We start from the raw sequence: 24,379 nt of genomic DNA, 5'->3' as shown, positions 1-24,379 counted from the left end.
CCTTGGTCTTCCATGATTGCAAATATCAAGTACCATTGACCCAATACGATTGATACATGGAGCCATGCACTCGAAAGGTATATCCATTCCCACCACCAAGCAATGACTCATCTATCTCAACACCCAACAATATAAAAACAAGGGTAGCACTATAGGCGTGTATGCTTATGCTTTTATTAAACTCCTTGCTGCTCTTACAATTATCACTGAGCAACAAACCATACAAAGGCTTAAGTGGTGCTCAAAGGGAAGGCAATGAAATCTTCCCATTCTTACGGCAGTGCTTACCCACAATTAGTCCACCAACAACTCTAGACTTAGAACTCCAAATCTTTGCATGGCATCGAGAGCAAATTTTTGTTCATCTCAACAAGACTATGCAATCCAAGTCACAATAACATAGCACACGCATTGCAAGATGCACCTTGATCTGTGATATACCATTTAGAAGGGAGAGCACTCTGCCATTGGTAGGATTGAACATTGGTTCTAGCATAAGATGCACATCAAATGAAACTTGAGATATACCAAGGCTTGCATGCTACACTTCCTATAATGGGCTCGCATACACATGTGCAAAAATTGATAGGAGATTTTGGGCTACATGAGGAGTTTCATTTGCAGGAATGGAGGGCCCTATAGGAACTTGAATAAGCAAGCCCACTGAAAGATGTGTAGCATTTGATCCATCAAACCTAGCATTTTGATTTGTACCTTGCAAATAAGAAAGACCTAATTGGAAGCTTTGAAGCTAAGTGTAAAGCCAAGCACTATGTCTCTGACTAACTCTTGTTGAGATAACCATAACCTATGCAATTGTATAATTGGCCTCCTTGACAATGCATGCAAAGTTGGCACCATCCTAGAATAACAATATTACATAGGGCTATGAACAAAGATACACAATGTTGAATTGAGAAAGGGAAAAAGATATATACACGCATTGACTCATCCAACATATGGACAAAGAGAGAGAGAAGCACGCACGCACGCACGCACGCGCGCGCACACAGACACACACACATGGAGAGAGAGTGAGTGAGAACTATGAGAACTATACGTTACATACATGTGAGAGAGAGAGAGAGAGAGAGAGAGAGAGAGAGAGAGAGAGAGAGAGAGAGAGAGAGAGAGAGAGAGAGAGAGAGAGAGAGAGAGAGAGAGAGAGAGAGAGAGAGAGAGAGAGAAGGGGGGGCTATCCAAAACACTTTAACAACTACCACAAATGAAAGAAGTCGATATTTGAAGAAAGCAAATAAATTATGCAAGAAACCATTACAAAAATAGTAAGTTTGTTTCCATCAACAACAAACCACTAAAAACATTTTCGAAGATTTCTCTTTAAACCAAAAGTTAACTCTGAAATTGAGATGGCCTCCCAATCGTGCTACCATCTCTAACAATTGGATGGATATTATGAATGACATCATGCATAGCATTGCTAGCCATCCTAGAAGCGGTATCATTCTTGATCCTTATTGTGATGGCCTAGATATGACCTAAGGCTAGCAACCTTAGTCATAAATTTGTCAAGTTAAGCCTTCAAGGATTGGGACATGAATCTACAACCTACAAGGCACACAATAGATCCACGGGTCCACCCCATATCATGCCCCACATCTCACCATACATCTCGATTGTGTCCTTCTGTATGCTAGTAGCGATGTCCAATAGTCCTTGAGGTGCAACATTGGCTCGTGCTCTCCAAGAGTTGTCACATTTTGCCACACACCGAAGATGATTTGCAACATTGCTCAGCTTGTTGCTGCAAGCATTGCAACTCATGTGCGAGGATGCCACCCATTTCAACACACAAGTGATTGTTGTTACAAATTGCAATCAAGGCTCTCTTTATGGCATCATTGTCAAAGGTCTCAACCATCACATTAGGGTTTTGAACATTCATATTTGTTAAATAGGCACAATAAAGGATTTGTAAATAAAAACCTTAAATTTCACAAAAAGTGGGTTCTACAACATGCAAAGTGATTCGAAACTTTCCCTACAAATAATGTTTTTCAAAGAATTCGATCTTTCATCTACCATGCAAATAGAGTCATATGTAGTGTCAAATGGCTAAACCAAATCACTTTGATCATATTGCTCCTTGATTTCAATATGCCATGCTTACTTTTCTAAATAATATCTATGTGATTTGGATTCTTTGAATGAAGCATCTATTTCAAAGAGAGACTTAATAGAAAAATAAGAAAGACCTAATTGGAAGCTTCATAGTTGAGTATGAAGCCTAGCATTGTGTATTCAAGTAACTCTTGTTGAGTTTAACCATACTCTACGTACCCATAGAATTGCTTCCCTTAACAAAGGATGCAAAGCTAGTGCCGTCTTCTACTAATGATATTATCGAGTGCTATGAACAAAAGATATGCAAATTTGATTTGAGAAATGAGAAGTACACATGTTTGTATGTATGTACTTATGTTAGCTTATTGTTGCAAAAGTTGGTTGATGACTTATAAGTGGTAACGTTATGTATAGATATAGACTCAGCATACACCCACAATATAATGTTATTGACTCATGCTAGTGGGCATAAAAGGGCTCCTAATCATGATCCAACATGTATCATTTTTATGGATGTAAATATGTTCATGTAACCTATAACATTATTTATGGTTGCAAACATTTCCATGTAGCCAAAGTCCAAGTTTGTCTTTCATCCACAAGTGAGTGAAATGATGGGTATAATGTCTTGAAGTATTGTTGTAGGCATAGGAGTAATTGGATATTACATTCTATCATATGCATTGAGTAAGCTTCTTCGCAATAGTAAAGCAAGTTTTAAGGGGAATGTCATAATTGGGGTGACCTTGAAGAATGCCACTTAAATGTGTTTTAAGTATATGATGTACTTATGTATCTGTATGTATAGATGTGTGTAAACACATGTGGTTAGGTGACCCCATGTATACACACATGTGGTTAGGTGACCCCATGTATATGCACACGTGCATACACATAAACTAGTGAATAGTTATGTGCAAATGTATTATATATGTATAAGTGCATGGTTTTTCTGCATGTAGATTTGTGTTTATATGTGACAAATATTCTACACATGCTTATTTAAGTACACCTATAAGTGGCCACATACAAACATGTATTAAAAAACAAAAATATATTTGTTGTGTGTATTTGTGAAAGCATGTGAATGTGCAAGTGTGCATGGGTTTTTTTGTATACATGTATATGTGGGTGCATAGTTTCATGCACATGCACTACATAGAAACATGTAGAAAAAACAAATATCTTTGTTGCCTATATTTGTGAAAGTGTGTGCATGTGAACGTGCATGGGTTTTTTTATATACATGTATATGTGGGTGGATAACCACATGCATGTGCACAAAATCAACCAAGCAAAACAAATTTTTAAATTTTCAGTGTAATAATTCTACAATCTTCTAATAAACTTACCTCATAGCTTGGCAAATTGGCATTGCAAAGAGAGAGTGCATGTGACATGTGTCTGTCACCTCAGGTGAGAGTTAATATTCAGAAACAACAACTCTCACATGCGTTCCACAAACCAAGTGATAAGAATTTAGGAGCCAACTTGCAAGTGTTGCACAAACCAAGTTCCAAGCTCACATGCACATGTTAGCTCATCATTGTTATATACTATGCCTTTCTTTGTTCTTTATGTGTGTACATGCACATATACATACACACACTTTCTCTCTCTCTTTCTTTGTCATATTCTTTTCACTCTGTGTATTTTTATCTATGTGCTCTCTCTCTCTCTCTCTCTCTCTCTCTCTCTCTCTCTCTCTCTCTCTCTCTCTCTCTCTCTCTCTCTCTCTCTCTCTCTCTTTTCAACACGTGTGTTTTAACACACATGTAGTACACATCACTATTTTTATTATTCTTCTAACATATATTTGATATATATCATTGTCTCATTTATCATGTATATAAAACCCATTACATGTCGTTAAAGTATAGAGTAATTAAATTTTTGAGACAAATGCACCTACATAGTTATTTTTTTCAATTTCAATGTTAAATAGCCCATTTTAAATTGTGTGATTTTTATTTAAAAGATAGTATAATATAAATTTTCTAAGTACACTTGTGTTAAATAATACGAAAATGTGCAAATATATCAAGGACTCACATTTCATCATCAAAAACATTTATTCAGTATCTTTTGTACACTACTTTATTTATTTTGAAACTCATATTTTTTAATTGATATGAGTTATATAATGGGGGCATTCCATCTCCCCTCTCCTCGCCCCACTTAGAGAAATCTAGATGTCCTCATCTCAAGAGCAATTGGGGATATTCTTTCATCCTTTTTAGGATATCTTTCTATTATACAATGTGTTCTCTTAGGATTTGACTCCTTAGTGTCTTTTTTCTCATCTCAAGAATCCTCTCTAGTTGCATTTTCAAAATTCCTTAAGAAAGCATAATTATTTGCGCATAATCAAGTGCATGTTTAGGATTCGGTACATAGGTGTTAACCCTCAGATGAACAAGGTGGAAAATCCGAAAAATCTAAAGCACAAGGCAAAGGTCAAGGCAAAAGTGAAATGGAAGACGAAGACGCGCCAAGAAAAATATGGAAACACAAGAAGTGCAGAAAAGTCCTAAATAAAGGAAAAGGGTGCACAAGAAAAAGCACAAGTCAATACTTTTGTAAAAGAGCACAAGTGCATCATGATTTAATTTAAAGAGCACCGGGTTCTCACCCGTGCAATTTGTAAAGGTAGATGGGCAGTAGGAAGGAAGCTAGGAAGATAGGAGGACAATGGAAAAAAGGGCCATGTAAAAAAGGGGATAAGGGGATGACCGCCCAAAAGGGATTTAGGGTTTTGTATATAAAGTTGAAAAGTGAATGAGAAGCTCATTCTTGTGTGTGGCCAAAAGTGGATCTCCTCTTCTTCTTCTTCTTTGTATGTTGTTCACATAGGCCACTCTTCTTAATGTTGTTTTGTAAATAATTGCTCTATATATGAGGAGCATATTAAGAAACAATGTCTCGGGAATTCATAAAAGACTTCTAGAAAGTACAAGACAAAGATGAAGGCTCCAAGGAAGAGTCATAATTGTACTTATCTTGCTACTTGTGCATGTAGTATGGAGTGTTTTGGAATTGAGAAGTAAGTTTTTTTTTCTTTTGGACTATTATGGTTAATGTCTACAGTGAAAGATGTCTTCTTTAATGATATAAAAAATGTAATTTAGGGAGAGACCATTAAAAGGTCACCCCTTCAATGCATCAGTTCTCATGTTATGCACCATTTCTTGAATTAATGGAGCATATGCCAATGTTGTGAAAGGAGGTTGGGAAATTTAAGATATTTCTCAAGCAATTCACATGTTTATTAGCATCCATGAATAAAAAGTTGTGCATGTTAACTCCTCCCCATCAGGAAACACTCACTCTTGAGTGATTTATATTTTGACTTTTATAATATAATATCATTATTGTTGTTTACTACTTTTCTTTTCTCGGGTATTGTTTGCTCTCTTACACGTGCACACAAGCTCTGTGTGTGTGTGTGTGTGTGTGTGTACATATACTATCTCTCTCTCTCTCTCTCTCTCTCTCTCTCTCTCTCTCTCTCTCTCTCTCTCTCTCTCTCTCTCTCTCTCTCTCTCTCTCTCTCTTGTATTGTTTTCCTCATCCTATATTGTGTATATGTAACATGTATTTCTTCGTTGTTGTTGTTGTTGTTGTGTGTGTGTGTGTACACACACTCTCTCTCTTTTTCTCTCTCATTATATTGTCTCTATCTTTTTGTACTTTTGTAATTGTGTGTAATATATCTTTCTTTGATGTAATGAATGGGATACACGAGAACTAGGGGTTAGACACCCAGTCACACAGATCAGGGTATATAATGTACAAGAGACCCATAATCAAGAACTAACTCTTCACCTTTCTCTCAAGCTTCCATGGCTTTCTCCCCTCTTTCTTGTCTTTCTTTCTCCTCTTTTAGTCTTCCTCCTTCTTCTTTCTCTCTTTCTCTTTCTTCTGCTCATTCTTCTATCTCCTCTCAACTTCATTATTATAAGTGGTATCAGAGCATCAAGCTTTGGTCCTTTTCTCCTTTCCTCTTTCTTTATCTAGTTCCCTTTTCAAATCTAAAAACCCTATTTACTTAGGTTACAAGTATAGGTATAGCAGAGGTAGGACTATAGTTAATTACATCTCTTCTTGGAGCAAGCAATAGTTATGGCTAGATCTTTCAACATATCTCGAGGTAAAATGGTTAACTTACTAGGTCGTCACTCCTTTTCATGCAACTTTTAAGGATCCCAGGAAAAAGGTTGGAGGCTCAAGAGTTAGAAGAGAGCAAAAATCCCAGTTACTTTTTGCTTCATCCCCTTTCTCTCTCTTCTCATGCAAGCTGCCATGGCTACTCAAAAGAGAAAACCCCCTTTCTTATTTAGAGTCGCCCTCAATGTGCCTAATTGAAACCACATGAGTCTTCCCTCCTTCCCCAAGACCACGTGGAACACCCGTGTGAAGTGTTGCTCTAGGAAATTAGCCTAGGGAATAGCCTACAATTTGTGATGCATTTTGCACTACTGTTCAGTGGCCTTGTTGCCCCACCTCCAACACTAATAATATCCTATGCTACTTCTTCATGGCTCGAGCAATCATCCTTTATCTCCTTGACCAGATTTTAATGTCCCCATTACTTAGTTTATTTTAATGTGCATATACATTCAAAAGGAAATTGATTTATGTTGCACATTTTTAAAAAAACATACTAGCTTTAATTATGAAACTGACTCTCATTATGAAGATAATTATTATTATTAATGAGGTATTATATGCCAATTCATGGAAGAAAGACTTGGGAGACCCTCCCAAGACTAGCTTATTAAAACTATGTTTGTAGTATAGAACAACAAAAAAGAACTAGCCTATTGGATAGCCACTTGGCAGTTAAGCACACTTTGGAGGATGACACTGCCGGGATAGGTGACCTCCTGGGAAGTTTTTCCTACAAGCTAGTGGGAGCTTCTCACGTGCAACCAACGGCGCCAACAAAGCCTTCGTAGCCCATTGTCAAGTATGCCAAGGCCAAGATGCCAAGGTCTATGCCTTGGTCATAAGCCTTAGAGTGACGGCTGCCCGACGACGCACCATGCGGTGCTCGCTCATATATTCGTAAATGTTTATCTTCGCACTACAAAAATGGAGCTCCCTCTCTGAAATCATCAATGATGTCACTAGAAACGCTAAAATCTACATCATTGAATCCAACAATAACCATCATCATCATTGAGAGTCTTACACCCTTGCCAACCGGTATTACTACCATGTTTTTCTTCTTCTATGAATCATATTTCCATCATGGGCCTGAAGAAAAAGAATTCAAAAGTAGAAATCGCGAATGACGCTACTAATGTGGAAGCAATAGTTGGAGTTCCGAGCATGGGAGTCACTAACGGGGTCATGGGCGCGGATAACAACCCTTTACCAATCACGATACCACAAGTTTTTCTAAAAATTTCTATCCGAATTCAATGGAAATAAGATAAGTCTCCTAAGAAATACTGCGATCTTAAAGTATTCACTCGATAAATTATTAGAATATCTTATAGGCTAGAAATTGTTAGGGAAACTATGAAAACCTAAAACTCAAGAGAAATCATGAAGAATTTCATGTTAACCCCATAGAAAAGAAGACTAGTGAATTCGAGATGAATTTACTAAGAACGAAACCCTAAAGAAACTAGCCAAGGATATAGTTTTAATCTAGAAGCTCTGATAGAAGATTAAAAAAAAAAAACCAAAAATAACACTAAGTTAAAGAAACTGACTTAAGGCCAAGAAACTTGGTTACAAGATAAACCTTAAATAGGGAAGTTAGAGGCCCCAAAATCTAGATACCCTTAGTTAAATTCAAAGGGGAAGAGTTCATTATGTGAAATTCAAGTATCGATTGCTACTAGATTAATCATCACTTGAAAGTTACATGATTGATTGAAGTCATAACTGCTACAACATCAATCTTGTTTGTGATTCTCTAGATTAGATCCTGATTGAATTAAGTATTGGAACAAATAAAAATAGAGGAGCCCTATACCTCCCCCAAGGATAGGTGCTAAATCCCCATACCAAGAGGGGATGTTTTTACTGTCACGGAAAGCATGGACCGGCTTCGATGGTGGCGAGAGGTCTCCCAGCAATGATCGTATTAAGTAAGAGGTGGATAGGGTGGCAGGGGGGCTCTGGCTAGTAAATCCTTTACGCACCTAGGAACTACTTGGTCCCTTGTATGGCCCAAGTTCTACTTGGGACACCTAAAAATGCTAGCTATAGGTGGATTTGATCTTGGTGACATGCAGATGCGCCGCATGAGGCAACACGTGAAATTGTAATTTTTCTCATGTATGGGTGGGAGAATACACATTATGGAACATAATCAATGCATTTGTTTTATTCTGATTGTATGTCCATGAGTAAATTATGCAAACAAACAACCGTGCAAAAAAGGATTCTTTTTAATTAATGAAGTTGTTTTTATATGTTTCACATAATGTGGTAGGTAATTAGATAACTAAGAACTTCCATAGAGGGAAGCGGGTGGATGGATTCCCAATGAATCCAGTCCTATGGCAGGGTGGTCTCGGTTAGCCGAGAGGTTTCCCCAAAAACAAAACGCTAGGAAGAAACTCTAGGAAGGGCCGATTTGCTGACTTACCTAGGGTTTGGTGTTAGAACCCAAACTGTAAATTATCTTAGGGGAAAGGTACGGCGGCTGTGCCAGAGCACTACGAGGGATTTCATAAATCCTTGGTCTACTACTAGAAAAAAGTGTTGTACTCTATGAACCAAGGGTACCTCCGGATGTGAGCTAGGTGTTGATAGGTGAATGTTAGGTCAATTAGGAACCTTTAGGTCAGTCTTCCATGAGTAACATGACTCTTCCGATGTGGGGTAGACCTAGGGTTAACTAGCCGGACAAAATCCGATCATTCTGGTTAGAGTATGGATGGTGATGACAAGAAGGTAAACTCCGGGCAACTACTAAAATGTTATCCATCACATAATCAAGGGTGGGTACATTACATAGATTTTGGCCCTTGTTTCCCAACATTTGAGCTTCTCTCTCTTGCAAACCCCAGTTCCTTGATGTACCCTGCTTTGATTAGCCATCCATTAAAGCTCAGTTCCAGTTTCCCTACCTTTGAAATCTCAATCCTCAAGAGCTCCTTCAACCATTCTTGACCTCACTTACCCAGATTGAAGACATGGAGCTCAACATGCAGGGATTCTTGTGGGCAACCATGAAAGCTCAGTTCAAGTTTTCCTACCTTTGAAATCTCAGTCCTCAAGAGCTACTTCAACCATTCTTGACCTCACTTACCCGGATTGAAGACATGGAGCTCAACATGCATGGATTTCTTGTGGGCAACCATGAAAGCTCCACTTGAAGCTTTCTATTCTTGAAGAGCAAGCTCGAGAACAAGCACGGGAGCCCCCACATCAGAGGAAGCATCAAACCCTTGAAGATTTCATCCACCATTAGAGTGCTCTACTCACCCAAGATGACTTAATGGAGAACTTAATATCATTGTGGGATCATGTTTCATCCATCTACTTCAAAACACTAGAGGTGTATGTCAATTCAATCTTAGTCTCTCATTCTAATCGACTTGTTGAGCTTAATCTCTTTTGTTGGAGAGATTAAGGATGCATATTGCCTCTTAGTCAAGTCCTTCATTGTATGCGTGCTATCCACATGAAATTAGTAATCTACTTGCTCCCATTTTCCTTCCAATGCATTATGTTAACTCTTTCTCATTGGTTCCTACTAACATTGGTATATTGAATTAATCCTAAGTGGATAATAAGCCATTGTAAGAAGGTAAGAGGCAGTTAGTGAGTCACTAGACTACCAAGGTAAGCCCCACACTTAAGCTCTTGTTCAATCCTTGGATCTCATGAAAAGACCCAATGTGCTTATTTTTCAATGCATCTCATCCTAATTGCTTAATTAAAAATGTCTGCCATGTATACTCTGGTTGAGGAAAAAGGCTGATGTTGAGCAAGGTGGTAAGCCAAAAGAGAGGTGATCATTCCTTACCACTTAAGACCCTAAAGGGGTGCACTACCTTGCCCAAGGGTAGCTTTTCCCACCTCTTAGTGATTCAAAGCTCAATACTTGTATGTAGGTGTTGATACACTCCATGATCATTCCATTCCCAATGAGATACCCCCCTAATTGGACACACTCTGAATGATCAAGGCACCCATGTATGACACTTGACATGTATGTGGTAGAGCAAATGGATATGTCAATGTACTTGGGATTATACACAGTATGCTCAAGATGTTGCTTATGATGATGCTCAGCCTCCTCAGCCCATGAGCCATTCATACAATGCATGTGGGAATTGGGACATACAGTGTTTTAGTCACAAGTACTCAAGAACAGTCACACAAAGCTTACTATAGTAAATTTTATATTGCATTTGGGAATGAACCCTATGTCTCATCTTGAAGAGGGATTTGTCCCCTTCGATTTGAATAAAAAATCTCCCCAATGGGAGCTATGGTCTAAAAGTTATACAACCATTTTTGTGCACTAAGGTCACTATGGATAGGGTGCATACCACTCCAAGACGGGCACAAAAATCCAATTGCACAATTCTCTAATCATTTTATGTCACAAATCTTGATAGATTATCTCAAAGAGGACTTCCTCCCCTTCAATTTGAATAAAAAATCTCATCGATTGGATTTTTCTACTAGAAGTTATGCCTTGTTTATGAGTGGTGGATCCTGTGGACCACACTTAAATGGCTAGTCAAAAAGGCAAAAGCAAGGTCCATGAGGAGCTCCATAGGGAGATTATGGACTCTAGGACCTCAATGAATGATGAACCTATCTTGGCACAAGATTATCATGGTGATATGCAAGAGAAAGTGCCCGATATGGACCCCTATAGCGTGCTCAATCACACTATGTGGGCATGAGATTCATCACATGGAGAGGCATAATGGCATGGTTGCCAGCCCCATCACCAGATGTTGTCTAAAATCGATATGGCAATTGAGAAAATGGCCCTCTCGATTTCTTGGGCTCAACAAACCCTAGAGCAGCTCACCACCCTTGTAGCCCAGTTAGCCACCAGTCTAGCATAAGCAAATGAGCCCAAGCATGAGTCTCAATGGCCTCCACCATTGGAGTCGCTACATGGTCCACAAGTCATTCTTGGATCCAAGGGTATTCCCCCTTCCACTGTGAGGTCGGTGAGCCCTCTCTTGTTAATGACAAGCCTCTCTTGAGCTCCCCTATCATCCATGCAACCAACCCCCTAGTGAGACCCACACCCACCATTGGTAGAAGCTCCCCCACTCTTCCTAGGAGCCCCAATGGTAGTTATATGACTCAGCCTAATCATAGGCAATATGGTATTAATGGCTAGCATAGCAATAATGGACAATATGGGATAAATGCACAACATGGTATGTATGGATAGCATGGTATGTACGAACATCATGGTATGCATGGACAACAAGGCCTTTATGGGCAGCAAGGCCCCAATTATCTCTGTGACAAGATCCTTCTCACTAAGTACAATGGTCAGTCCCCATCCCCATCAAATTTGGAAGAACGGACTTCAAATTAGAGTCCTATTTCAATGTCTACCCCCGTACAAATGATCAGAAAATTATCTTTGCATCTCTCCACTTGGAAAGCTTTGTCCACATATGGTGGCGCTATATTAATCAAGAGAATCATCAATTTATTGATTAGGAAGACTTTAAGATGCAGATGGTTCAAGTATTTGTATCCCATATCGAAAAAGAGTGGTTGGTATGACGATAGTATACTCTTGACCAACGTAATCTCATTGTACAGGAGTACACAAATCGGTTTATGAACTTGACCATGTATGTGGAGAGCATTAATGATGATGTAAAATTGCACAAGTATATCTATGGGTTGGGGAACCAAGCCTATCCACAGATATCATGACTCACAAGCCTACTACCTTATTTGATGCAATTGAATTGGCTGAAAGATATGCAAGAAAGTACCGTAAAAATGAGAATTTTCAGCAAGGTTATGGACAACCTCGCACCCCATTGAGGTCATCCCCATATACAGGTATTTTCAGAGGCAACCCCATGTCTAGTAGCAACCCCAAAATACCCACTTACCCCTCCTTCCATGCTGAAAGAAAATAGGGTATTTTTGGGACAACACTTGGCTCTATGGTGAGAGAAAATATGCTGAAAATAGACCCCACACTGCATCAGCCTCGAATGATTCAAGTGGTCAAAGGTTCATTCCCCCACATGTTGTGAAGGAATGGAGACAAAAGGGTCTATGTTTTAAATGTGGTGATAAGTACACAATCGACCATGCCTCAAATGCCCTTACAAGTCAGCCAAGGTTAAAGTTCACAACATGTACATGATGGAAGATTGGAAAAATGATGAGGAGGAATTACCTACTGAAAATGAAGAGTATACTGAGGATTTGGACTAGGAGCAGTTCTATGATCTAGAGGATGGGTTTCCCTTTGACCCAAGCAGTTGCCTACCATCCCATGATCTTGATTTGACTACCCCTACTACATCCCACCTGACTACCACCTCCCTTTGTTCCATCTCCTTGGGTGCTTAGACTGGTTCTAGGAGCCCCAGTACTCTACACATTCAAGGAAATATTAATGGAAAGAATGCATTTATCCTTGTGGATAATGGTAGTACACATAGCTTTGTCAAATCGATTGAAATGCACTGCTATAGAATTACAGTACCCTTGAAAGTTCAAGTAGCAAATGGTAAAGAAGAAATCAGCACACATGTATGCTCCAAAGTCCCTCCATGCTTGGCTAAGAATTATGTGATATTGGTTGACCTAATTGCATTAGATGTGATCCCCATTGATGTTGTCTTGGGTTGTGATTGGCTGAAACATTTAGGTAAAATTGCTATGGACTTCTCTAAACTCTCCATGGACAACTCATCTACTTAGAGGGAGTTCATGACAATGCTGATTTTTGGCAAATTATATCGCAAAGCAACTCAAAAGGGAGTTTAAGAAATGCTCATTGATCTTTGTCTTGCACTTGAATAAGGAAAATTTAGATCAGCCCTCCAAAGTATCTCAAGATTCAACCTCAAAAGTCTTTACTTGAGGAGTATAGTAATGTATTTCAGATGCCCACAACCCTTCCCCCTAAGAGGCAAGTGGACCACCCACTTAATTTAGAGCCCCATTCCAAGCCAATGAATAAGACACCTTATAAACTCTCCAATTGTGAACGTGAAGATGTTGCGAAGCAAGTCAAAGAGTTACTTGACATGGGATTTATTGAATCAGGTTCTTCCCCTTATGCATCTCTAGTCTTGCTAATCAAGAAGAAAGAGGGCTCTTTCCGCATGTGCATTGACTATAGAGACTTATCACAGTTATTAAGAACCACTATCCTATCCCACGGATTGATGACTTGTTGGATGAGTCAAAAGGGGTATGATTCTTTACTAACATTGTTTTGTGCTCTACTGGCTACCATCAGATACACATGAGGGAGGATGATGAGATTAAAACAACTTTAAGGACTCATCGTGGGCTTTATCATTTTTTGATGATGCCTTTTGGTTTGACTAATGCCCCTGTTACAAGCTCACTTGCATATATTAGCTCATTGCCTTTCGAAAACACTTGCCCTTTAGTCTTTTGGGCAATCTCATAGTAAGTCCCAGAGTTGTAAGTCCTCTTTGACATGTCAGTATTGTGGGCAATAGGTCACATTAGTTCACAGTGTCATTAAGTGCACAATGATAGGTGCAATGAGAAAGGCAAGGGGAAAGTACATGAAAATGCAAAGTCCAGTGAGATTGTACCTAAGTCTAGTGTGAAGATAGAGGAGATAAATTCCTTGGAAGTATAGTTTTGATAATTATATTATTATTGCTTCATCTTTTGATAATACTGCCTTGACTAATACACCATCTTCTTACTCTCAATGTGGTGTTGGCTTTTTTATTTGGGGGCTTCATTCCATGTTATTGTGCATCGCCATTAGTTTCATAGCTATTGTATTGTTGTGAGTTCTATTAGAGTGGGAGATGACACCATATTGGATATCATTGGCCTAGGTGATGTTAGATTCCAATTTGGTACCAGTGCTCCTTTTGTGCTTCATGATGTACGTCATGTCTCAACTTTGATGAAAAGCCTTATTTTAGATGCACAGTTGGATGATGATAAGTACAATGTATCTTTTGGTAATTCTTCATGGAAGATAACCCATGGCAATCTTGTTTTTGTTAGAGATACCAAGGTTGGAAACCTCTATCCTTTGCTTGCTTTTAGGTTTGTTGACCATGTTTTGTGGCTGTGATCAATCTTCCACATGTATCTTTATGGCATTGTCTCCTTGGGCACATGTCTTTAAAAGGAACGAAATTGTTGACCATTTCAATATCTCCCACCCTTGGATTATTCTTATTTTGATTCATGTGATCTTTGTTTGTATGGCAAGTAAACTCGTAATTCGCATAAGAAGTCTAATTCTATGTGTGTGGTTGAGCCTTTGGCTCTTGTGCATTCAGATATTTGTGGCCCCATGCCTTGTTAGTCCTTGGATGCCATTGAAGTATTTGCATAAGATTTGGGCCTATCCTATTAAGTAAAAATCAAATGTTTTGCTTATCTTTCAATGTTTTCTCACCATGGTTGAGAACTAGTCTAAGTATAGGCTAAAATGCCTACAGTTTGACAATGGGAATGAATATGTCTCCAACGCTATTGAGCAGCTATGTGATGAGAGGGGTATTAAGCATCAACCAACCATCCCACACACCCCACCCCATAATGATATTGTAGAGCATATGAACAAGACTATTCAAGAAAGAGTTCGTAGTATGCTTAGTCAGTTAGGCTTACCGCATCAGTTTTGGGCTAAGGTAGTTACAACTATCGTACATCTCATTGACACCTTCTTAGTAAGCCAACTTAGCCTAGACGATAAACAATCAATTGATAGGGCTGCACTTTGAGTATGAGGCAACGAAGCTGAGCTTTTTCTATTGGGCGATTGAATATTCATTTTTCTAATACTTTGATGATGTCATCATTCTAATAAGGCCTAAGGTCTACTTTATGAATATATTTTTTCTTGGATATTTTTCACAAAGCTATATCAGGAAGATCATCCACAATGTCATTCTCTATAGCTTCTCCATTGGGTACACAAGACAAGTGTCAGCCATGTAGTGTTGCTTCCCTTTCCTCATGACCACTAATAAATGAAATCCGAGCAATAGTAGTAACCATCAAGCTATACATCATGTAGCACATGGTTTATTCATTAAGTATATCAAACCTTGATGGTCCACGAAGAAGGTTAATGGTGTAGCTAATAAATAGTGGTGGAACTTCTTTGTGGCAAAACTATCACCAAGCCTTCTCTCTCAATGATGGAGTATTTCATTTCCATATCAGTGTGTTGTCAACTAGTGAAGCTATCTAGGTAGTCTACATTATGTTTGCTAGGCTAACACAATACTATCCCCACAACAAGCCATCACCAAGCCTTCTCTCTCAATGGTGGAGTGTTTTGTTCCCATATCAATGTGTTGTCAACTAGTGAAGCTAACAAGGTAGTCTACATTGTGTTTTCTAGGCTAGCACAATACTATCAATGTGCATGTTGAAGGTTACGTTCTAGTCTGGGACTTGTGAACATGATGATATCATAGCCTTTTTTAGTGCCTCATAGGCATGTTGGCATTTCTTAGTCCTCTTAATAACAATCAATAACTTGTATGAATGCCGAGCAATTAATATGTAATTCGACACAAATCATTGCTTTACCCACCATAATTGGCACTTAAAGGGGTTTAGAGAGAGACTATATTGACTGCAACATTCAAAGACCACTCTAGATGAGGTGAAATAGTTTAAGTGAATTGCTAGGGTAGTAAATCACCGGCATAAATATTTTCCGAAGGACATTGTTGTGTAATATGGAAGAGAAGCATCAAGAAGTTATAAAATGCAACCCCTTCAATAAGATTCAATCTCTCCTTGTGGATTAATTTAATGAACAAGTTGACAATTAAAATGAAGTGAGCATAAGGATGTCTCCATCTTTTGTCCCTTGCCCAAAAGGGTGGAAGATGATATACTTTTTTAAAATGTGTTTTGAAGTTAAAACAATCTAGTCTAACCTAAGGAAGCCTTACACTAGGTGGATTTGACTAATACCTTTGGATTTCAGCAAGTGCCTTTAGGTCATTAGCCAAGCACAATTGACCCTTGGTCCATTTTCTTGTCTCATTATTATACACACTACCAATAATCTCCAACCTCAAGGTACACTAATTTTTTTATACTTTCTCTTCGAGGTCTAATGTAGAAACTCCATCAATATTTTGAATATCCAAATACTCAAATCTATATAAAATCCCATTAAAATTTTGGATATTCAAATATTTTGTTATGCCCTTAAAACTATTGGAATGGAAGACATATCCATGACTCTTGATCCCGACCTACGTGTAAAGATAACATCCAAACCGTCCTACAAGGATTTCCAAGATTTAGTTGATGTTGAAACTCATGTGAAGCTTCTCTTAACACTAGGATACAACTTCACCCTCAAGCCCACCTTTATAGATTCATTCCCCGACTAACAATATCTTTTATATGTGGGACTACAAAGCATATTGCTCCACCACCTTTTTGTGCAACACCAACCACATTATACATGCCTGTAACAAGCATGCTTGAAGGATTCTTTGAAACTTTCTAAAGCCTATTGCCATTCATGGGTAATGGCAAAGCATCCATTGCAAATACCTACTCTATAAAGGTCTATTATGATTGACTAAACATATATTGCCGCACATCTCAAGTTGTTTTAGCAACCTTAACAAATTTGGGAGCATTGTTGGTCATCTTTAGTTATATTGTTGATAGTGAGAATATGAAAATGTCTAGTTAATCTTACAAAAGCATAACATGTAAACTATAAATCTTGTGGCAAGGGATTGTATTACTAAAAAGGTCACTAGAGGAAATATAGACTTTGAAAGGGCCTTGTGGAAAATGGAATAGGAAGCCTTAAGCGTTGAATAGTCACATTTACATGATCATACTACATGTATTTTTGTCCCTCAACCCCCCTACATTCCTAGGCTCCACCATTTTTATTTTTCTTTTTGGTTATTGTTGGGGCGGGGGGCGCGGGGGTTTGCGAGGAATAGTGGCAAAGGTCCCTTCATTTCACCCTAATTATTTCCTTTTTATAAACTTTCCCTTTGGGCAATGTGGGGACCTAAGGCCCACAAGGAGTTCAATAATCACAAGTGCCACATCCAAAATTTTGACCCTAAGAATCACACTTTTCACTCCTTCCCCAAACAATTCTCTCACTTCAGTACATATGAAACATTCATTGTTCACACAATCTTGGCATGCGAGGCCTCAAAAGCATCAACCTGTGAGTTGATGAATCATTGTAATGATCCTTTCAATGAGCTTAATCCTTCGTTCCATTCTCTTAGCTTTGTTAATTTTATGTCACATGCTATTAATGAAACACACGCATGGAAAACCAAATTGGAGGACATCGATCAATAACCAAATTAAAGTTAGATGATGTCTTGGTGCCAACAATAAGTACCACCAAGCATGGTGTTAGTAAGGTGCTAGAAGAAATTCCTGTCTGTCATCAGTTAGTGAAAATATGTGGACTGCCATTTTTGCCAAAATTTTTAAAATCTAGGCCCTGTCTGCCTGTGCAGATCTATCCCACCCCTACTCTACAACCCCCATCATCTAGCTGTGCATGCTCTCTCATCTCCCTAATTCTGGACTCTTAAAACCTTATTGAGCTTCCCAAAAACTGCAACAATCGAAAGCTTTTTTTGTTGACCAACTTAGCAAGGGTGACCTTGGGCATCTAGGTTAAACTTTTCTTGTAAGTGGCAAAGAACTAATCTTAAAGGAATTGACAGTTTTCCACTCCACTTTCAAGACACAAGACATCACAGATACAACTTAGCTCTGTTACAATAACCCCCGAGGCGCTGATATTACAAGGGTTCACACCTGTATACTGTGGCTAGGATTGAACAGACTCTGTAATGGCTCAAATGGGAGCTAGCAATCTTTCATCCTAAATTTAGTCCTGCAAAGGTAATGAGAATCTTCTGGCAAACATGACTATGTTCGCTCTAGTGCTGGTAGGAGGGGTTCATTTTCTGTCCCCTTATTTGACAGATTGGTGTAGCTTTCAAGCTGTGTAACAGCCCTAATGGGGGCTTTTGCTTTGAGAAGCATTTCTTCATACTCATCTTCAGGATCTGATAAAGAAACAATTGCACCTCCTGCCCCAATTGAGGCAATGCCTTTGTGGATAACAAGAGTCCTTATTACAATATTGAGATCAAAAGAAGAATTAAGAGAGAAAAATCCTATTGTGCCCGAGTAAACTCCTCTTGGACTGGATTCCAGAGAATCTAGCAGCTCCATGGACCGCAATTTTGGAGCTCCTGTCATTGATCCCCCCGGAAAAGCTGCCCGGACACAGTCTACAGGTGTTACATCGTCTCTTTTAGCACCCCTGACTGTGCTGACCATGGTGTGCACAGTTGCATAAGATTCAACCGCCATCAAACTAGGGACATGTACACTACCAGGCTTGCAAACCCGACCGAGGTCATTTCGCAATAAATCAACAATCATCAGGTTTTCAGCTTGATCTTTTTCACTGCGCAAAAAATAGTTCAGTCAACATAAAACCAATTAATCATTATCAACCTCCCTCGATGTAAAAAATAATATAAAGGATCACTCACTCTTTACCTATTCTGAAGTTTGCTTTTCAAAACCTCATCTTCATTTAGAGATCTTCCGCGAGGGATAGTCCCCTTAATTGGTTTAGCCTCTAAATTACCATCTTGATCAAGCCTAAGAAAACGTTCAGGGGATGAGCAACATATGCAGACCTCCTCTTTTCCAAAATGTAACCATGCTGCGTATGGAGCTGGATTCATCTTGCGCAAAGTCAGATACAGACCAAGTGCATCAAGTGATTCCACCCTCTTTTGCAGCTGTGTGGTTAGACATAATTCATAACTCTCCCCGTCCTTGATATAACTTAGACAATCTTTCACATCTTGGATGTACTGTTTCCTGGACTTGAACGGACTGAAATCAGTTCCAGATTTGGAGCTCTTCAGAGAAGAAGATGATGCCAACCATGATGAGTACCTCCTTTCTACAGCCATATCTACCCCACCTTCAGCTAGGTCTATTATTTTGTGGACTGTCTCCTTTACCCATGCTTTTGCAGCAGCATCTTCATGCGGCACTAAGCTGCTGTTGCTAGCATCAGCAGATATCTGAACTGAAGCTGTACCAATACCATTCACACTACATTTCATGAAGTCCTCTCTCTTTGTGTATACTGACCCATTAGTGGTTTCGGTATGCATATCATTGTACTGTTTATGATTGTCACCTTCCATGAACAAAGCAACCACATAAATGTCATCATTTGAATGATCTACTGCAATAAACCGATCCACAAAGAAATAGCATGCATCTGGGACCTTCGACTTGTGTTTGTTCGAGCGTGCACCACACTCTACCTTCAACTCATAGCTGCAAACAAACAGACTAACACATTGTATTAAACCTTAAAAACAGAACATGAGTTTTCAAGCAGATATATAGCATGATGTAATACCCGAGATAGCCCACAAAGCCACCACAAAAATCGAATGGTAAACCTTGCATGTCCGATATGGGAGCAGAAAAGGATCTCAATGCCTGTAATACATCCAAATAAATTGTTGGAGAGAGAGAGTGCCAACAGCAGATAAAGACATAACAAGCTCGGATGTTTAACATATTGCTTAAAGGCCTGACATACATCAGAGAAACAAATTAACAATTCACACGCCTGTTGAAGTTGATTCATCCAACACTTTCTAAGGGAAGTAAAAAGGCAGAAAGAAGCAAATCCTACACTGCTCAAAAAGTCCAAAAACCCTTTTTCTGTGTGTCTCTCCTCTGTTAAACCATTCTTGTCCTCAACTATCAGCAAGCCTTGGCATGGACAACTCCTTGTGATATCAAACAAAAAAACAAAAAATGAGCCAGAAAAGCAATCAGCCGATTTTTAAAAAATGTTTAACTGTTGTAGACATGAGCTTCAAACAGTGTCTCATGATGTTAAACCCAAAACATGAATTGCTTGCAGGATATCTCTTGTCAGAAAAGTGCAAAAAAGAAACTCACTCGCTCTCAGAAATTCGGTATGTAAAGCGCTTCCAAAGTCTTCCCCCTTTTCCACCCAAAAAAGAGAAGTGAGCCCCCCCCTGTTTGAAAAGTTACAAACAAAAATAAAAACTCAAAAATTCAACCACATGCTAAGTTGATCCATCAGACTTCAGCAGAACCAGCAATCTACAACAGACATGGCCCAGCAGCAAGCTGTCATGGCTCATGTAAGCAAACCTCTTATTGAAATCAACCATTAAGCAGCAGAAATAAAAATCAATTTCTGGATATCTTCATAGAAATAATCTCTTGTCCAATAGACAACATATCGTCTTCAGAATCCCAAATAAAGAAAATGTTTTTTAATTGTAACTAAAACAGGCACAATGAACCAAAACAAGGTCCCATGATTCTTAAACAGAAATGGTTAAGTAGCTGCTCACAGACTTCGAACTAAGCAGTGTAGAAAGAAAGCATACATGTTGAGATGAGCTATCCAGCCAGAATGTGTCTGCAGCTGCACCATCTCCATACAAGCCACAGAATATGCCTTCCGACCCTCCTGCTTCGTGTGCTAGCCCATCAAGTTTTTCCCAATGCAATCTCAAAGAACCAGCTTTGAAACTACTGTCAGACACTAAGAACGCTTCTGTTTGCAATGCCTTGTTTCCAGATTGACTTGAACTTGCTAAAAGGACATCCTTCAATGGATTAAGAAGGCTTTTTTAGAAGATTATACAAGAATATAAGGACAGATAAATTCTTAAGAAAACTTGTAAACAATATAACTTGTTTCAGAATGCAAGTTCATGTAACATAACATGGGTGGAATGAGGATAAGCATATCCCATCAAAACGAGCAAGCTTCTTGAAGACAAAAAAAGCGTGCAATGTCCTTCTCAGAACCAAGAGAGAGAAGGAATAAGAGAAATGTGTACAGTATCAATTTCATACAGAGAGAGACAATGAGCAAGCTTCTTGAGGGTGAAAAAAGCACGCAATATCCTCCTTGGAACCAAGAGAAAGAGAACAACAGAAGCTTGTGCAAGTTCAATTCCGTAAAAAGAAACGTTCGTACCTTGCAACTTTTCCTTGGCAAGCCACTCTGCCAAAAATTTACTGTCAAGTCTCGAAAGTTTTCCAAGACCTGTTTTCCAAATGCTGTTGCCACACTCTCCGGATGAAACTGAAGATATCAACCTGCAGATTGTCAGAAATTTGTAGGCTCTTATCCAAATGAAGAATTTTCAGAGTAACTGGGAAGATTCTCTCACCCGCACAAAAAGGTTACCTGCACTCCATAGTGAGGCCTGTTCCTGTGGGAAACAGCCATTATGATTCTTGCTCCTTTGTCATTCAGGGTCTGTCCATTATTCACACCGATTCCACTAGCATAATGGTTTTTCCTCCATCCTGCAACGAGCCTTGCATTACTTTCCTGACCAAGACATGGCTCCTCTTTTCTCCCTCTCTCAAGAGTATCCAATGCACCAGTTTGACTTCCATCAGCAGCACTTGTCTGGTTTGATTCACCTAATGATGGGCAGCCAAAAGACACAGTCCAAGCTGTTGGAATCAAAACTTCTGGCAATGTTTCTGCATCCAGCATTAAGGAATGATACCTGACAACCTGCAAATGTTGAAAAGAATAGTGAATTTAGGCTAATAAAACAACATTTTTTCACCACTACATAATGGAGGGGCTTAAACTTACCTGAAAGCCAGAGTTATGTCCAGATGGTATGTCTTTAAAAAGTGGGCAACCCATATGCTCAATTTCACTAAGAAAATCAAGGTACCAATCTCAGCAAGGCCAGAAAATTGAAGCCGTACAACCATGGCACAGTTCAGCAGTTCACAAATTCTAGCATGTCAAAATTGCAAAATGTTGGCAGGTAGACAACAACTGTCAAACTCACCTTAACCGACCATGAACCGGCTCTGGAGCATGAACAACTCTAGCACCATTTGCATACCCTAAAGCCTGCAAAACAAGACTCGAGCAGGTAAATACATGTACCGCAATTTAAACAAGTTGAAAGGGATGTCTAAATAATCACATAACTTCTTCAACTCTCCTTTTCCCTACTCAATCAACATCGTGAATGCAACATAGATTGATACCTGGTGACCCATGCACACTCCCAACAATGGGATATCCACACACTCTTGCAGAACCTGCAAGCACAACCCTGACAACCACCCACTCTTTTTGAGGCTTTCAAACTTCCAAGTTCAGAAAAGCTCTTGGAAACATTGGACCATACGTGACAATTGTGCACTGCTACCACGTACCTATGTCTTTAGGGCATGTTGGTGATCCTGGTCCAGGAGAAATCACAATGTTATCAAAACCACCCTCCTCATATAGCATGCAGCGAAGGTCCTCCCACCTCAATTCATCATTTTTTATAACCACAGGAGCAGCTGCAATCAGCACATGCACTTGAGAATGACAAGCACAAGAACACATAAACAGCAGCTGGACGTGGAAACACACTGATTTACAACATTTAAGCAGTAGTGGAGAAATGTGCCACGAGCCAATTGCTTAATCACACTTCATAATGTGTTCTGTCTCTGCCATGAGCATTCAAGCGTCGCTAGATGCCTCTTCTGAGCTGAATGCAATGACATCCGTTGAAATTTTAACAGACCTCAAATGAAGGTGATAGTCTTTGCCTCCAATAGGGTTTTTCTGTAAAAATCGATAATCCCGGGAAAATGCAGTTAGAAGGTGTACCTCGATTGATTACACAAAGCAGCTGGTAAAGGTTGTACGTATAGCTGTCGTAGTTGTCGATCAGGAGTGTTCTGATTGGCAAGACAATGTCGACGTTTCCGTGATCGATGGTGGACGGACAAGGTTGCAGGGAAGCTGGCTGGAGGCATGGATAACCTTGATGCTTGAGGGCGCGAAAGGGAGGGAGAGAGCGAGGGCTGCGATCCGTATCCAGGTTGTGTATTCTCCAGGCAGCAGGGGTGATCCTGCGGGCGGGGAACATGTGGCGCTGCGAGAGGGCACAGCCAGGGCAGGCTGGGAGGCGATGGGCAGCAGTCTCGCCGCCAAGGCAGGCCGGGAGGCGATGGACAGGGGCCTGGAAGGCTGGGGATTGGAGACGATCCATAGCCATGGTGGCACAAGAAACCAGCCTATGGAGCTTCGGGGGCCTGTGGCACTGGTCCTTCCCCTTCTCTACAGGCACTCTGCTTTTCCTTTGGAACCCACAACAGGCCACTTCATGATCTGCTGAAGGGGAAAGCTTCATATACTGTTGATGTCGTTAGCCATCTGTACCAACCCACCCGCCATGACCGCACACCTGATGATGTTTGGTGGCCACCCAAGATTGCTGGAGGCCACTTTTTTTCGATGTTATCATTATTTCTTCTTCTTCTGCATTTGCATCTATTCTATTCCACAGACATCAATGAATCAATGATCGTCCCCAAATTACATTACAGTACATAAGCATTTCTTTAAGACCTGGGGTATATGCTTTGCCCTCCTTTGACTTAATCCTGGCCTATGTCAAAGTACACATGCTTTCTGCTTTCATCTGCACCTAACCCATTTCAGTATATAGTAGTAATATTCTGTACCATACCCCACCCAGACTCTTTTTGTGCACTTGTGAGCCAAAACTCCACCACATATACTGGACTTTTGTCACAATATCAAATATCACGAGAAAAGTGAAGTGCCTTGTTCTTTGGAGATGCCTTCTCCTTTATTAGATTTTAGATTTAAGGGAAGATTCTCAAATAGGTCAAAGTCCCACGAAATCATGGCTGAAAATCCTTGCCATTCATTCTCCAGAAGAGACTCAACACATGAGTGCCGCTGGTAGAATGCCAAAAGTGAGAGCACCAAGACATCTGTTGATACTCTCTGATCCATTACAACCACATAGCTCCAGCAAGGAGAGCATATCTCTATTTTACAATAGTATATTTAATGTGAAAGCTTATGTGTGCATTTCCTATTGGTTGCAACATGAAAAAGCATTGTTGATTAGCATAACCAAGTCATCAATTTTACCAACAAAGAGACTAACTACTGTATAGTAGACCAAGGTGCATGCCTAATCAACAAATGTGTGTTTTTGTGTGTCATTGAGCTAGCCCA

General features: G+C 39.6%; 1 protein-coding gene across 4 annotated transcripts; it reads right to left on the bottom strand.

Moving 5' to 3' along the window:
* Positions 1–17,648: 17,648 nt before the first annotated feature.
* EMB1997 (para-aminobenzoate (PABA) synthase family protein) lies at positions 17,649–23,702 on the bottom strand. 4 transcript variants are annotated; one of them, XM_087691712.1, is made up of 13 exons: positions 22,994–23,702; positions 22,546–22,677; positions 22,375–22,442; positions 22,170–22,234; positions 21,965–22,031; positions 21,542–21,880; positions 21,329–21,436; positions 20,730–20,951; positions 20,269–20,348; positions 19,997–20,093; positions 19,715–19,797; positions 18,829–19,629; positions 17,649–18,733 (listed from the first exon to the last, which is right to left on the bottom strand). In XM_087691712.1, the coding sequence occupies exons 1-13, from the start codon at positions 23,517–23,519 to the stop codon at positions 18,187–18,189; spliced, it is 3,135 nt and encodes a 1,044-aa protein (XP_087547838.1). In that variant the 5' UTR covers positions 23,520–23,702; the 3' UTR covers positions 17,649–18,186. The 4 variants fall into 4 exon arrangements, with proteins under 4 accessions (XP_087547838.1, XP_087547839.1, XP_087547840.1 ...); XM_087691713.1 differs by having other exon boundaries at positions 22,546–22,948; positions 23,032–23,165; XM_087691714.1 differs by having other exon boundaries at positions 22,546–22,871; positions 22,994–23,096.
* Positions 23,703–24,379: the final 677 nt, after the last annotated feature.

Source organism: Lygodium microphyllum, chromosome 13 (genome assembly GCF_053477565.2).
Source record: "Lygodium microphyllum isolate KBCC chromosome 13, Lygodium_microphyllum_v1.1.10, whole genome shotgun sequence".
Classification (NCBI taxonomy): domain Eukaryota; kingdom Viridiplantae; phylum Streptophyta; class Polypodiopsida; order Schizaeales; family Lygodiaceae; genus Lygodium; species Lygodium microphyllum.
The sequence above is the reverse complement of the archived record's forward strand: the minus strand, read 5'-3'. Positions and strand labels throughout refer to the sequence as shown.